This window comes from Oncorhynchus clarkii, chromosome 1 (genome assembly GCF_045791955.1).
Source record: "Oncorhynchus clarkii lewisi isolate Uvic-CL-2024 chromosome 1, UVic_Ocla_1.0, whole genome shotgun sequence".
NCBI classification, from domain to species: domain Eukaryota; kingdom Metazoa; phylum Chordata; class Actinopteri; order Salmoniformes; family Salmonidae; genus Oncorhynchus; species Oncorhynchus clarkii.
Genome location: NC_092147.1, coordinates 62,016,246 through 62,033,884, shown reverse-complemented (window position 1 = coordinate 62,033,884; position 17,639 = coordinate 62,016,246). Strand labels below are relative to the sequence as shown.

The following is a 17,639-nucleotide window of genomic DNA, read 5'->3' as shown; positions in this document are numbered from 1 at the left end:
TCTAGGATCAATTTGGTTTATTAAGTCATAATGAATATGATTATATGGACAGAGAGGACCTATTCCTAGCCCAGGTCAGACAACTACTCAACAGACTTCGAACCCTCCACACCCCACTGGGTTCCTATAGTAGCAGGGACTGGGTGGGTGTCTGGGAAAAACTGTTCTTTTTTCTCTGTTTATTGGTAATATCTTTTTTTGTAAGAATCCAGCTCAACCTCCCACATTGCACCCCATAGCCTGACAACCCACAGCACACATCCAACTCCTTGATTGTCTCCAAAGCGGACTCCAATGTCAAGTGAAACTTTGAAATTTTTATTTTATTTTTTTATATTGGGATGAGGAGAGTAGAAAACAGTATGGGACTTTTAAAAATCCTTCTGATGGAGGCATATGATGCTCGCGTTTCTCTTACACGAATTTTGATTGCTCGTCTCCGAGACAACATAATGATGATAATGTGCAACAATGTTTCACGATGAGTTGACGTAATGTCTTTAATTCACTTTAATTCACTAAGTGTACCATGCTAAATGAGATATTTTGATACAACCACAGATAGCTAATGACCATTTTCATCCCTCCGGAGCACCATTTTAAATACATTGACAATGGTTATTTGACATGATAATTACAGCATTTCAAGATACAAGAGAAATATCAAAATCATGATGTATTATGCCATTATGACAAAATGATTTCAAATACCTGAATAATTGCTATAGTTCCACACACTAAGTGTTGTTGTTTTTAAAACAAACGTTAATGTTGCAATGTAACTAACGGTGTATAGAGGCTACAAATTCTTGCATGGTCATACTTGCAAAGGTGAAATTAGATACTTTTCTAAACATGTGATTTGCAAACTAATTGAAACAACTGCAATAAATGTTTTAATAGAGTTTGCTACACATTTTGAGCATGGTATGCTACCTTCTTGTCCCTGGTTGATTAGTGCTAAAACATCATGAAATGTTCTGTCTCTCAGTTAAAAAAAAAATAGATCAACATACATGCATGTGGCAAAACAAAAACATAAACATTGGCATAATCATACTACCATATTTAGCACATTGACATCTTGTTAAGTTAATTATCGTTTTAAATGATGTATTGAATATGAGAATGAAGTGCTGTACTTACAATTATTGTATGTCTCCTAGCACTATTTCAAGCATCTAAAAACGCAAAGTAAATTACCTTGTAATCTTTCATGTTTCAGAGTCTGATGTAAACGTGCTAAATATGCTAGTTTATGCCAAATGCCTCTTTTTTGGTGTTTTCCCACATATGGTCATATATTTTCTGACTGAAAGAAAAGTTCATGATTTTTATATAATTCATCAACCAGGGGACGAGAATGTAGCCCACCATGCTTAAAAATGAGAAGCAAACTCAATCTATGAAAATATGTATTGTATCTTACTTGTGTTTTTGTATGGATTTATAGCAACACCACAAACAAACAAAAACGACCTGATCGCTGAGGATCGGAGAGCATGCGTCAGTGGCAGGCTCATTGTGTGTGGAGATGTTATAGTTGTGCGTCCAATTTGTCTCCGACTACTAAGGACGTTGCCACAGAGGCGAGGAAATATGCTCTGTATGGAAGCGACTTCCCCCGGCGGCGTCCCGTGAGGACCGGACAGCTTCCATTGTTATCTGACGGGATCAGGGCACCTCTTCAAAGCACTCGAGATAAAGGGTCGTAATTGGGAGGCTGAGAAGCAATAGTCAGATCATCGATAAAGGAGACATTCAATATATCCTTATCTGCATTGTCATAGCTAAGCGATAATTTTAGGGGTATTGTCCCGTAGCTGCTGGGGGTCTTCCATCTGAAGAGACTGAAACACGTGAAGGGCTTCGTATGCAGAGAGAAGGGACACCTGGCGACATTGGCCTGGTTGGATCATTTGGGTTGACCAAATTTCTTCAACTTCCCATTTCTAGATGTTTTTGACATTCTTTCTGGCGAACATCTGGCTGGAATGCAATTTTGGACAGGCCTCTTTGGGGATATTTTACGCATGTGTAAGCTATGCAAAACCACATGTACTGTAGCCATTGTAGGCGTTTTTCAGACTTTTTTAGAGCTTGCTCTCCATTATTTACATTACAATCAAACCTAATTGTGTTGCTACTGTAATACCTTTGATCTGTAATGTTTAAACCGACTGCGCCAAATGCTGTCTGTTGGGCCAGTGGCGCCAGTGCTCACCGGGGTATCGAAGAGGTGTTAATGCTAAACCATTAGAGTAGTATTTTACTTGCCTTTGCTTTACATTTGATTTTAGTGTTGTGGAAGGGGCTTAGAAAGGAATTATGTAAATGACCAGACTGCAATGTTGTGTAAAATCATTTAAATAATTAATATCAGAGTGGTCAACTATAAAGGATTATAAAATATAATTCCATTCCCATAAAATCATAGAGGCCACAGTGATTGCCTGAAATGTATGTGTACGATCCCACGACCGGCTTTAAACGTTTCAATCAGGTGGGGTGCAGAACTCCACCACTTTTGGTTTAGTTTAATAAAAGATATTGTTGCAAAAGCGTTAAAGGGTGGGGCAAAGTGCTGTTTTTTAGACCGATTAGCCTCGCGATTTGTCAACTCGTGCAAAAATTATCTGTCAATCATTTTGGATTTAAAAGGTCTAGGTAGCCTAGTCAGCCCAAGTTGAATCAATAATCACAATAGACCGGGAGTTATTAGGCCTACATGATGCAAACATGCACAAAGCAGTTATATTGTCCAATCATGTTGCTGTCGCTGTTTCTGTGTAGGCTAGAGGACACCCCCCTGTTAGTCTGGCTTTAAATATAATGAATATGAACAAGTACAAGGTTGCTGCAGTTTGACAGGGGTTTTATCCTCCCCAAGGCCAGGAGTGTTGCCAATACTTTTTTTTTAACCATGTGACCTGATTAGAAAAACTCTTGGCCCATCATAGCCCACATAAAACCTTTTTACAACTGGTTAATCACCTAATACTGTAGAAGGTCTGGAGTTGTACCTGTTTAGGTTACCAGATCAGGATAAACTACTGGCCCCAGGAACAAAGATCGCCCCAGCACTCTGGAACCTGTGGTGTCACCTCTGGGATCACAAGGTACAGATATAGACACAATTGTCTCCTCACTAACTTGTGTTGCAGCATGGTGTTACAAGTTTAGTCTATTGTGGTTTCCTTTTTTATTAAGTCTGGGCCTATGGCAAATCCTGTTATCTTGATTAGATAGTGTTTTTAATTGGTCTGCTGTTTTCAATGTGATCTATTCGCTCTGGAATACAACTTAAACGTCAAGTTCTTATTTGTATTAATATTAAATACACACATTGTGTCAACATATAACATCCTTTGAACTATGATGCAGATGAGGACACTCCGCCTCTGTATGTGATGTTTCGGTATACTTTCAGCTGAGGCAGACAAATGCACGAGCTCAACTGGTTCTCACAGACTTGGTGGCGCCAGGCTTTCACACATTCAGGATGTGAAAGGCTTCAACAACGAGGCATTAGGCCCCAATCACTGGGAATCGATGAGGCGTTAACAAGCCTTTGCATATGCACCATTTTAAGTGGGTCGGGACTTTATAGGGAGGGCCCTCAACAGGTCTTGTCACAACATTCTCTGGCCCTCTTTAGATAGTATGCTGACCAACACAGAGCTCCTAGAGGCAAACATGGTCAAGGTCTTCTCTGTCGACTGGCTCGCACAGAGCAATCACAACACCAACCCGAAAGAAGGACCTGTGGACACTATACCAACCTACTGCAGACCCCATGTTCCTTGTATGGTCCAGCCTCAACCGCCAACATTTTATAACAAGGTCTACCTCCAACCAAAACCAAAGACCACGAGGGTTGAACTCACGGATTCCACTGAAGAACCCCAAAATCTAGAATCGAGGTTGAGCTCACCTCTGCATCCGATAACATGTTCTTCCCCAAGTCGTAAGTACAATTTACTATACGATACAATAATAACAATAATAAAACATATATTTTACATTATTAATGATGGGTGTTTTATTGACGTGTATTCACTGACAATGGTATCACAGTTTCAGAAACCAGCGGGTACACCTCGGGGTATGACAGTGAGGCGGTCTCCTCGGAATGTCCCTCTGTGGAAGAGACGAGCGAGGGAGAGAAAGGCGGTGGCCAACGACGTGTGCGTACTAGGTTCACACCGGAGCAGATAGAAAAGCTGGAGAAGATTTTCAACAAACACAAATATCCAGATGCTGGAGAAAGAGTCAAAACGGCACTGAAGTTGAACCTCTCTGAAACTCAGGTAAGAACATCAACTAAATGTAAACTACCCACTGGACACAGATGTCAATTAAACGTCTATTCCACGTTGGTTCAAACAACGTTGACTCAAACCCCTTTGTGCTCAGTGGGTATGCACATTATTGTCATTAGGCCTATACAATGTGTATTTATATTTCATTCGATTACATTAGTGTTCATTTGGTTCTAATCCATTTGCATGTTATGTTTCAGGTGAGAACTTGGTTTCAGAACAGGAGGATGAAACTGAAAAGGGAGCTCCAAGAATATCCAGTTCAGTCTCAGATGATGTTCCAGCCCATTCGACCATTTCAGTACCACGGCTTCGGTGAACAGCAACTCTCCCCCGCTGCAAACCACGTGATATACCAGCCCATGGTGCAACAGATCCCCATGGAACAGATGGTTTCTCATCAACACCCTTACGCATATTTCTACTAAGGACATTAAAAACTACAGACTGAACTTTCCACTCTAACACTAAATTCGAGTGAAATCTAGTTGTTGTTTTTTTCTTGGACGTGAACATGTTTTATATTTCTTTAAAGATGTACAGATGTTAAAATTATATTTATCATTCAATAAAGTCTATATTATATCACAACCTTACTTTTCTACTTTCGTATGCAATGTCAACATTTTCACGTTTGACAGCGACAATAGTTGCTATCAAGGGCCATATGGACAGATTAAATAAATTCTGCTAAATGTAGGATGATCGCATTATTTTGATTACATGATTAGGGGTACCATGAATAGATCACATTGATCTATCGTTCAAGAATAGATGCTCCAGGGTCATGAAACGCAGTGTGGTTGGGGATCAGTTGATTGGCTCTTGGGCCTGAGTTGTCAATCTGGTAGCTTCCCTGATCAAAGCAAACTTGTTTGTCACATGCGCCGAACACAACAAACCTTACCGTGAAATGTTTACTTACATTAACCAACAGTGATATTTATATGTTTTGTATTTATTAAGGATCCCCATGAACTCCGTCTTGTCAGGTATAGCCTCCTACTTGCCCATCTAAGAATTCAATTATTTAGGCATTTCAATTCTTTAAAAGTATGACTTCATTAGGCCTTTATGGGATTAGCGTCGACACTGTTGAACAGAACTGTAGGCCAAAACTGCCAAGGCAGCAGCTACTCTCCCTGATGTTGGCCCATGACTACCAGGTAACAAATCTTAGGCCTACAAAACGAATTATATACTGGTCTTTGCATATAGCGTGGTAACCGTGATGAATTTACCTACGAATCAATGAAAATCTGACAACAGCTACATTTTAGGCTGTATCATCTACGTCACTTCCCCCTCTTGTTCACCACAGCAGTGGCCCACATACTGTGCTTTCATATGCGCGTCAACTAATTCTGTTTGTCTCTAATGCGGCACTTCAAATGTTAGCTAACGGGGAGATCATGGTCAACAATTAGTCCTAATTGAGCCTGTCATTGATGAGTTTACACTTACCACATGAGCCCTAGGGACTGGCTCCAGAGAGTCTGGGGTTTTGTGTGCTAAATAGTCCGATCTCAGGTTTGATGTTGTGCCTGGGGTAACAATGGGATTATGTGATACGATTGCTGAGACCCTATGTCTTGAAGTAGGAAATAGATAGGATAACTTTGTCTATATAAATACATGTGAAAACCAGTCATTGTCCAGTTGGCCGTAAACAATCAATTGAAGCGTGATCATTTAAAGGTGGTAGACTAGATCACAAAACCACCCATACAGACAGATACTGACAGATACGACATAGATGGTAACTACTGTAGGCTATATTATGCAATTAAATCAAATCAAAGTTTATTGGTCGTGTACATAGATTTGCAGATGTTATCACTGGTGAAGCGAAATGCTTGTGTTTCTAGCTCCAACAGTGCAGGTATTATAAAGAAGTGCAGTGATGTTGATGTGCTGAATGAAATATAGGAACTGCATTGAGACCTGCTATGGAACATGGTTGCTTGAGATTCACGATTCGCCAGGGGCCTAAAGCAAATGCCCTTTCAAATTCACAAGTAAACAGAGATCAAATGTGGTTCTCTCATTTTCCGTTTAGGCATGCTTGACAGCATTCACACCCACTGTGTCAGACATACAATTGGTCCTCATCAGCAATCAGCTTCATGTTGGTGAGCAGACAGCTGGGCGCTTCTGTCTACGTCTGGAACAATGGTCTCACAAATGATAGTTACAGTAACCTGTCCCCATAGAATATCAGCGCAATAGAGAATTTTACGTATAGAAAAAGGCCGTATGCCATCATACATTTTGGGGTAATATTTGCATCACATGGATATATAGGGACTATATATTTCCCCGTTAGATTATTGTAGGCTATCAATAAATCATGTCGATGCTATTGACATAAAAAACGTATTTACTTTTACAAATGAAATAATGTAATATAATCAAAGCAGTGGCCTACAATTGTGTTTAACCCCGTCTACTCTAATCTCATAATGGCCTATCATGAAGTCATACTCTTTAGTAATTGACATACTTAAATCATTTCATTCTGAGATCGGCTACTAGGAGGCTATACCTGACTAGACCGAGTTTCATAGCCTACTCAGACATGGTGGCGCTGGGACACATCAACGATTGCAACATCTATTAATATCCATTACACAGACCATCACGGTTTGTATCGTTCGGTTGAGAGACCTTTGCATATGCAAATACAGTGGGGTGTCTCCTATATAGAGCGAGGACCCGAGGTTCGAGGCCTTACATACAACAGACCACCAGATCGCACCAACAAGAGGGCACACCATGGCGAACTTCTCAGTCGAATGGCTATCTCAAAGTTTTTACAACACTTCAACGGACCAAGTGGACATCGAAGAAGACACAACACGTGACAGGACAAGGTCCCGCATGCCTTGTGTAGTTGTTCCCCGGGCTCCATCAACGTATAATCAAGTTGCAGTTGAGCCAAAAGGACCTACTGAAGTGATCCTTCATGTCGACATGAACGAGCTTGCTGCTAAAGACGACTACACTCCATCATCTCCAAACAGTTCGTGTATAATTTCCCCCCTCAAAACAATCGATTTGAGCATTTGATGTTGGAGTGTTGTTACATATACGCCTACTTGTGATTTCTGGATGAATGACTTGACTATTTTGTTTGTTTACCTTTCCAGATAGCTGTGGCTACACCTCGGGCTCTGAGAGCGAGGTGGGGGACGATAGCGACGGCGAGTATGCACTACACCGCAGGATGAGAACCAAGTTCACCTCTGATCAGATTTGCAGACTAGAACGAACATTCAACAAACACAAATACCTCGGTACAACTCAGAGGAGAAAGATTGCTGAGAAAATGAAGCTCTCTGAAACTCAGGTAAGGACACAAGCCATAGCCTAAGCTACGACATGTCTTCTCGACTTGGATTTCATGGTTTGATCAAGAAACACCATTACAACGTTAGCATTCATTAATATATCATATTTTATTATTTCCTTTCAGGTGAAAACATGGTTTCAAAACAGAAGGATGAAGCTGAAACGCGAGGTCCAAGACCTGCGACCAGAATTATTTTCTCCTCCAGCATCTCTGCTGCCTCCACTGGTCTACGCCGCTCCGTCGTTTCAGCACCAAGCGCTTGGTGGACAGCTCCACACCTTCGCCCAGAGAACACAAGCGCTCTGCCCGCATCACATTCAGAGAGTCCCTTTGCAACAGATGATTCATGGAAAACCAATTCACCCCATGATGTTGGCGCCCTGTTACTACTGACTGGACAGCAATCCTAAAGACTGATTCTTAAAGTATAACTTCTGTTTTAATAGTGAACTTCTGTTTAATTATTTGACTCGCAACTGGTTGATTCCAATTGGGGAATTTGTATCTAGAATCTAGATCTGTCTCCATCGTTGTCTGTTTTGAGGCTATTGTAGACATTTTAATTACTTGCAAAGTACTACGTTTGATGTATATACAAATAAATATATGTAAACATTTGGATAATACGTTTTTCACAAATAAAATGTATAATTGTTACCAGCTTCTTGCTTTTTACCTTGTGCTTGTTTTTGCCATTATGCATGTACTATTCCATAATAGTTTCTGTTCAGTCCTTGGAATAATTGTCTTTTAACCAAATCAAGGGCATATTTCATTCACAATTGCGTTCACTAATCTTCCAAACACTGGGCAGCAGGTAGCCTAGTGGTTAGAGTGTTGGCCTAGCAACCGTCTGCCCCTGAACAAGGCAGTTGTTCCTAGGCGTCATTTACAATAAAGAGTTTGTTCTTAAACTGAATTACCTAGTTGAAAAAATCAATGCATATTCTAGGTCAACTAAACATAAAAACCATGACATCATAAGTGGGTATATAGCTATGAGACGAGTTATTGACACGGGACGTTAGCATGGCTTATGTATGAAAGAACACAATTGCTTGGTGTTTAAACACATGTCATAAGGTCACGCAACAAGCTGTATAATTCCAGAAAACGTATGCCATGGTATCGCCCATTTCTTCTATAGGTTTAGCAAATATTCCATAGGTGTCAGTGGTGCGTTTCTTCAACCCAACCCTTTACATTGTGAACATGCAGACTACATCATGATAGCAATGATCGAAATTGATTAGATAGGGCATATCTAGGGTTAGGGCGGCAGGGTAGCCTAGTGGTTAGAGCGTTGGACTAGTAACCGCAAGTTCAAACCCCCGAGCTGACAAGGTACAAATCTGTCGTTCTGCCCCTGAACAGGCAGTTAAACCACTGTTCCTAGGCCGCCATTGAAAATAAGAATTTGTTTTTAACTGACTTGCCTAGTTAAATAAAGGTTGATATATGTATATATATATATATCAGTAGGCAGTATAGGCCACTGCAATCTATCTGCAGCAACATGTAGTGGCATACAGATATATAATTCTGTATGCAGATAGATACGTCTGTTTGTCTGTATGCCGGCTGCTGTAGACAAATATTTCCGATGGCGTCCGGTGGTATGGTGTGGCTCCGAGCCTTGCCTGCACTCCGCTAGCAGGAGATTTGCATCTTCAAAGAGGTTGAAAGAGACATCAAAGAAGAGGTATCTACAAGATCATTGAGCTCTATTGTCTCTCAATCGAAAGATTCGCACTTACTCGAGAGGCGCGAGGGAACGGCGCCCTAAAGTCTGCTAGAGGTGTATATTTCCTCAAGTTAAAGTCATTAGTTGATACCAGCTAAATAGGTGGCTGATTGAGTCATTCCGAATTTCCGTCATAAACAATTCTGGAGTCATTCAAGGATCCATCCCATTTACCAATGGGAAATTTATGTGGAAACTAGTCTATTTATGTCACCTCTAATCGGATGATATGCTCACTCTATCTCAACCAGTTCTGAGTGAAGTTGGTTCTGAAAAACAGAACATCTGACACAACACTCAGGGCTTGCAGTGCATCTGAGGTCAAATTTGCCCAGATGTTATCGAGGAGTAGTATGAAATGTACATGCACTCACTACAGTATGGAAATGTGTGTTCTCACTACTGTAAATCGCTCTGGATAAGAGCATCTGCTAAATGACTCAAATGTAAATGTCCAAAAATGTAGCCAGTCCAGCAAAATCACAGCTCTGGTATTGAGTCACTGACTGTGCACTCTATTAAACAAAGACATTGAGAGTTTCACGTTTCCAAACAATAGGCCGAAATGATGTATTGTTTGCATAATCTATGGTTTATGCCAAATCTAAGGGATACTGACACCTATTGCTGTTGGTATTGGTCTACTGGATACAGGACTGGTTTTGGGCTCTGCAAAAAAAAACCCTCATGATTTGTTTTGCTTCTTGCATTAAGTTGGGTAAGGCACAGAACACAGCCAATGGTTAAATATGTTATTGCTTTTCCCACTTGTCTGTAGACTGAGAGGCAATGTTTTTGCATGACCAAAATGGTGATCTGCATATGAGTGTGGTGTTGGGGACCTAAAGGAACTCAGGGGTAACTGTTTTGCTACTTGAAGTTACTTTGATTGACATTCATTCTCAAACATGAAATATTATGGTATTGTCTAAGCTAAATGGAAAGGATAGTGTAGGCCTATTTTTAAAAATATTTTTTAGATTTGTTTAAACTACTGTATTTTTTAGTACAACAATAGATACCTCTTAAATTCATCATTCCAAAACAGTCCATTTCTGAGTGAATAAGCTATTGTTGATATCTAAAGCCAGCTAAATCTGAATCAGTCCATCTGAGTTTGTTTGATCTGAGGGTGGGTATTGGGTAGGAAGGGATTGTCTTTAGGTTGAACTAGACTGTTTCCGGGTGTTGAGGAGACCTGGAAGAAAAATATTTCATTTGAAGTGCTACTCATCCATTTACTGTATGAGTTGTATCAGGCACGATATCTGATTGATTGTTTACTAAAATTGTGTCAAGAACACAGTTTGTTGTAATGAAATAAATCACAGGATGAAGTAAATAAAAAATACTACAAACTGAGCAACAGACATATATCATTTATATACATTTGCTGTCATTGGTTGACAAAACATTATTTTGGTAATACCCACTAGGAGGCACAACATGAACGTTTATTACAGTATTTAAAAATAAACTGCAGTTTACTTTATGGTTAATGTTAATAATTCACCATTGTGACAAACTAACATGTGTAGTAATGTCAGAATGTGCTAACTGCCCTGCTAAGAGCTGACTGCTCTGTGGTTGAATGGCTAGAGACAAAGGGGAGCCGATAGGACTGAGGAGGGTGGGAATAGTAGTCTCAATGGCTGTTTTCTGCATAATGAGCATTCATGTTATGTCTCCCATCCCTCACTCTTCCAGTTTGTCGTTGGCTACAGATATCTCTGATACAGGAGATGTTATTCAAGAAGTACAAGCATCTATTGCAACTGAATTCTCAGAATTAAAGGCAAGATTCTTAGAACCGTGCATAGTTCTTAGAAACCAGCATAGTTTTAAGAACATTGCGTCATTTTGGAAAATCACGGAGATTCCTGTTTTTTGGAAAATGTGTATGATAAGATCAGAAACACACTATTTCAAACCTTTCTCTTTACCATAACTACTTTATATTCTTCTTTATATCTCATAGGCTTGAGGAAACACAACTGTTTAATTATTAAAGTGTAACCTTTTCATAACTAAGCTAATGGGGGACTTTACTGGGATCTAAATCATATTTTGCAATGCCCTTGACCTTATAAAGATGGCCATTCCTCAAAATCTTATTCATTTGTGAATGTTCTGTTAAAGTCGTCATAGTGTCATTTCTGCATGGTATAATGTGGTATTGGGTTATTTAAACTATGTCAAATAACAACTCAAATGTAAATCTATTTAAGATTTGATTGTCTGATTACTCCCTAACTATTCATGGTTATCCAATTGAAGGGATACATTTGTCCTGTAACAGAAAATAAGACATTGGTTCTTCAGCCCAACACTTTTTTTATAGACTGTTACTGAACAACACCAGACAATTCCACCCACTAGGTGGACAACACATCAATATAGAAAGCAGGCAATAAAACAACAACTTGGACATCGACGAAACACACATTATCATCAAAAATACAAAATAAAGGAAATGACAATAGAATATTTCAGGACATTGTAAAACCCAGTTTCTCGTGACGAGGTATGGTACAGTCTCTCCACTGAGTTCAGGGTTTCTTGTTGTGGTTTTGTTTTCTGGGGTTCTCTGGTTCAGGTCCAAGATGGGGGAACAGGGAGTACTTAGGGCTGTGCTGGTTGACCAGGGGTAGTCCGGTCGGTGAAATACCTCTGCAGCCCCATTTTCCCATGCCCTATGCCTCTTTAAAGCTAGATCTCAAAGAGGTATATGCATAGGAAAAAGGAACAGCGAGTACAGATACCCCCCTCGAATCGGCCGCTGTGTGGACCTAGAAGGGAGAGACACAGACAACCCCACAGAATTAACTCTTTGGATTTGAAAACTTATGCAATGTCATTAAAATGGGGCGGCAGGGTAGCCTAGTGGTTAGAGCGTTGGACTAGTAACCGAGAGGTTGCAAGTTCAAATCCCCGAGCTGACAAGGTACAAATCTGTTCTTCTGCCCCTGAACAGGCAGTTAACCCACTGTTCCTAGGCAGTCATTGAAAATAAGTATTTGTTCTTAACTGACTTGCCTAGTAAAATAAAGGTAAAAAAACAAAGTGATTCATATTTAATCATGTATCGGCAACTTTGCACAAGTTTAGAATACGTTGAAAATAATTTTCAGGACTTCACTCATTGAATAAGACAATAACTGCAATTAACACATTGCTTAACAGCACATGTGAAAAACCTAAAATAGACTTTATTCTCTGCCTGAGCCTGTAAAGATAGAGTTGTAGGTCTATATTATTATCAGGTGAAAATCATCCAAAAGAAGCTGACTTACCCTGTGCAGATCCAGAGCTCTCTCCCCAAAGCAAACACCTTCTCGAGGGCATTTATCCGTCCCAAGAGACCTTGAAGATGTTTGAGAAAGACAGAGTAGCTGTTTTCTGAGCTCCGTCAGCACTTAGCCCACCTCCTTGGTTTCAGGCCATGGCATAACATGCACCTGCAGGGGCCAGAGCACCCCCTAAAAAAATAGGTACATTACATAAAGTAACCAGCAACAAGCACAACAAAGCCTCAGTGTCTCAGCTAAGGCTGATTGGCTGTCATTGCTCGCCATGGTAGCGGAGGATAAACTTGCTACATAATCTGCTATCTTCCTCACAGACATCAACAGCACAGCAAGGAAGGAGGGAGAGGGTTAGGACACCTCGTTCCTACGGGCTGAAATGTTTCTTATCGGTTCAGGGTCTCTTTCTCTCCCCCTCCCAGGAGAGGCCCCATGCTTTAGTACTCCTCAAGGTCTTCGGACAAGGACTCTCAGGATGTGCTGAGGTGAGACATTCACACACGGGTGTGTGTGCAGGAACCAACGTAGTATACCCATGCACACACACAAATGCACACACATTCATACAGTACACACACATGCATTGCACGTGCACTGATGTGCTCTCTCTCTTTAGCGCACGCACGCACGCACACACACACACACACACGCACACACGCACACACGCGCACACGCGCACACGCGCACACACGCACACACACACACACACACACACACACACACACACACACACACACACACACACACACACACACACACACACACACACACACACACACACACACACACAGTGTAGCAGTAGGGGCGTTCTGGTATGTCAAGGCCAGAGGCCAACACATACCCTCTCACCAGACCGAAATGAAACTGTGTGAAACTGCACTCCTCTTCTGGTTTTGTACTAAGGGGTGTTCATGTATCATAGAAGTTGTTATCGGACGTCCTGTCATACATGACCGTATCCTCACATGACCATATCGTCACATATCCATATCCTCACATGGCCATATCCTTACATGACCATATACTTACATGGCCATTTCCTCACATGACCATATCCTCACATGGCCATATCCATACATGACCATATCCTAACCAGGCCAGGAAAATCTGTTCAAGTTTAGCTTTTGAACAGCAGTGTGTGGAACTATTTAGAATGGACTCTGACAGACTAAGAACACGGTTCAAACAATGATGGGCATACCCTCAGTCAATATGTTTCGGGCTATTCTAGTGATGTATAGATTTATTGTAAAAACTGTTGTGTAAACCACTGCTCAGGACTCTGTCTCCACCATCCATCATGTTCAAACTTTGACAGCTTTCCACAATCACCACTGGGAGGCAGCAGATTCAAACGCTGGATGGTAGCACTGCTCTTATGCACAAATCCATGTGGCCTATGGCCTTTCCTTTCCTTTCCTTTCACCCTCTCTCTCAGTCTCTCTCTCTCCTCTTTCTCTTCCTTTCCATTTCCCACGTCCTCTCTCTTTCTGTCTCTCTCGTTCTGTCTCCCACTCTCCCCCTCTCTCTCTCTCTTTCCCTGTCTCTTTCTCTCTCTAGTATACTGTACTGTATGAATGCCTGCTAAACAGAATAGTTACCTGTCCTGTTGTTGCTTACAGTTCACTTTGATTGAATACCCTGACTAATTTTACTCCCAGTCCTCAAGAGACCCCTTTGAATTGGCTACCCGTAAACATGCAGCATTTTAGATTTCTCCTTTTGTTTTTGCAGAGTTTTATATTTGATGGAGTTAAGTGAAACTGTCTTCCATCTCAGAATTGGGCAACAAAAGGTGCTTGGCATTATATTTTGAAGGAAGTAACAGTTTGAGATATTAGGTTGGTGACATTACCTTACATAACCTTACATTACCTTACATAACCTTACATTACCTTACAGAACCTTACATAACCTTACACTACCTTACATTACCTTACATTACCTTACATAACCTTACATTACATTACCTTACATAACCTTACATTACCTTACATAACCTTACATAACCTTACACTACCTTACATTACCTTACATAACCCTACATAACCTTACACTACCTTACATTACCTTACATTACCTTACATAACCTTACATTACATTACCTTACATAACCTTACATTACATTACCTTACATAACCTTACATTACCTTACATAACCTTACACTACCTTACATTACCTTACATTACCTTACATAACGTTACATTACCTTACATAACCTTACTTGCTACACAGCGTAAACATGTTTCTCAGCATTTTTAGAACCCATTTGAGGTGTTTGTTGTGCTCAAATGAACAATGACTACAAAAGTGTTAATATACATGTGTTTTGATTGGACCACAGACGATATATCTGCCATTTCTTCAAGTCGTGGATTTTGGGCTTTTACAAAGCATTTGGTTTATGGCTGACACTGACATGCATTCACTAAATATGTTTTCTTGGTTCTTGGTGTTTTTACAGAACAGACCACTTACAATTCCAATGTTGAACTATTTATCTTTAATTCCTGCAGCAATGCCGAGAGGGAAAGGTTGAGATAGGAGAGAGACTAGGTGGCCTGAGTCGAACCTGGTAAAACGGTGTTCTTCTTGCTGTTTGAAGTCTTGTAGAGAGAGCAAGAGAGAGAGAGAGAGAGATACTAACTAAACTCATGACCTCATCAGTTCAAATCATTTCTGTACAGTAAATGAGGAATGAGGGGTAGTAATGTGTTATAGTACAGAGTGCTCATAGCTCGGCCTTTCAAGTGAACCGTGCTTAAACTCATTATACAGTCTGATGAATATGTCACTTATTTAATATAGTAATAATGTGGCTGCTTCCTTGTTTGTAAATACCTTTTTCATGGCCCTTCTCATTGTAGTTCACTGACTGTTTCACTAGCAGTAGCTTTTATGCAAAGCTACTTCTGGAAAGTACATTTCTATTTTGTGTATGTGTTTGCTGTGGGAATAATAATACAAATAATTACAACTGTTTTATTGTCACATAAAAGGGAAAGGTGCAGTGAAATGTGCTGTTTTACAGGGTCAGCCATAGTAGTACGGCACCCCTGGAGCAAATTAGGATTAAGCTCAAGGGCATATCGACAGATTTTTCACCTTATCGGCACGGTGTATTTGAACCAGCAACCTTTCGGATACTAGCCCAAAGGTCTAACAACTATGCTACCTGTCACCAACTGTGTTGCTGTTACCAACTGAGACGCACCAGTTCACTTCATGTTGAAGTGTTGAGGTCTAACCCCCGGCTGTCTCACAGTCAGAAGTGTTCATGATATCAGCAAAACTATATGATACTGTATACTCCCCCTGCTAACATTGCTGACAAGACTTTCTCTCTTCCTGGCTGAGTTAAAGTTACTCCTTCTTGCCCACAGTACTGTTCCTCCTTTTCCTTCTCCTGTCTTCTCTTACCTTAGTTATCAGATATCATTACCAAAGTCTTAAAAACACATTACAGCTAATACTAATTCAACTAAAGGCCTTGCCTGAGGTCAAAATCATTGCAGGCCCTCATTTAGACAGATCATGGTCAAGCGTTCTCTCTGGCTCATTCACTTGACTTTGTTCTTCACCAGATTTACCAGACTAAACCAAATCCCTGTCAGTAGCCTACCGGTCCGACAGTGTTCAATTTGGTGGAGGATGTTTTGATTTGTGAAATCCGCTCGGCGTCTCTCCTCTCTCCTCACTTCCTGCCCAAAGGTGGTTCAGATAGACAACAACACCTGTCAGTGCTGTCAGTCCCGCGTCAAAGACATTTCAATTTAATCGCATGCCTCCCTCCGGCCTGGGCAAATTACCACTTTAAAGGCAGAGGGTCCCCAGGTTTCCCATGGAGCGCCAGGCTAGGGACTCTCTCTTTCACCCCACTGTTCAGCAATGCTGATGAGTACCTCGGCACCCCTGTGGCACGTCTGTCCCCATCCAAAACAAAGGACTCTCAGATGGATACAGGAGCACAGTGAATTATTCTGTATGAATAGAATAACATCTTAATTGCAGTGTGCCGAATGGAATGTTTACAGCAAGAACTATACAAGCGGAGACAATTTGAATTGTTCAAATCTTTATTATGTGATGGAGCAGCTGGGATTGTTGTAGAAAAGTTACAGGCTGACAGTGAAATCCACGTGAGGTTTTAGTCCCTGTTATCTAACAGGTATCATTCAATCGAAAGCTGTAATGTGCAGTGAGAGTGGACATTTCTGAAGGTACATGACATTGAGTCCACTTCTGTTTCCACACAGTAGATGTTGCATTTTTGAGTAGATGAATTCCAACATGCCTTCTCGTGATTGAACAAGAGCCTCCCCAGCACAGGAGGCTGCTAGGGGAACGGGGACGTCTCATAACAATGGCTGGAATGGAATAAATGGGATCGTTTTTCAACACATGGAAACCCTGTGCAAAATGAGCTTCATACCATTCCGTGAACGTCGTTCCAGCCAGTACTATGAGCCCGTCCACCCCAATGAAGGTGCATTCAGCCAACTGTGCTCCCCAGTATATACTATAGGGCGAGAGAGATGGGAACAACCTTGACATGACTGTAGTGAAGTGAGAACATCAGACTACTTGGCGTACTACTTCACTGTGCGATAGGTAGAAAGTGAACGCACCCTCTTGTTTGAGACGGCACCATCTGGTCCTTGAATCCCGATACGTCAGTTTCACGATGATACCTGCGCTGCCTAGCTTAGATGGTTTTGATTTCCGCTAATAGTGCTCTAACGCTGCCATTAAAAGATCAAACACTGATTAGCGAAACATGTAGAGTTCACACATCCTATGGTCTAGCTTGTTCTTTCCCTCTGCACGCCTTTGAAAGTCTTGACGAGCAGCATTATATTTATCCTGCGTGGGCATCGAGGCCCCACGTTTCCCCATTCTGCCCTTCTTATTTCGT

General features: G+C 41.0%; 1 protein-coding gene across 1 annotated transcript; it reads left to right on the top strand.

Annotated features, from left to right (window-relative positions):
* The first annotated feature begins 3,663 nt into the window (after nt 1-3,663).
* Nucleotides 3,664-4,774, top strand: LOC139416781 (homeobox protein vent1-like). Its single transcript, XM_071165850.1, has 3 exons — nt 3,664-3,967; nt 4,078-4,310; nt 4,523-4,774. The coding sequence occupies exons 1-3, from the start codon at nt 3,664-3,666 to the stop codon at nt 4,748-4,750; spliced, it is 765 nt and encodes a 254-aa protein (XP_071021951.1). The 3' UTR covers nt 4,751-4,774.
* The last annotated feature ends 12,865 nt before the right edge of the window (nt 4,775-17,639 follow it).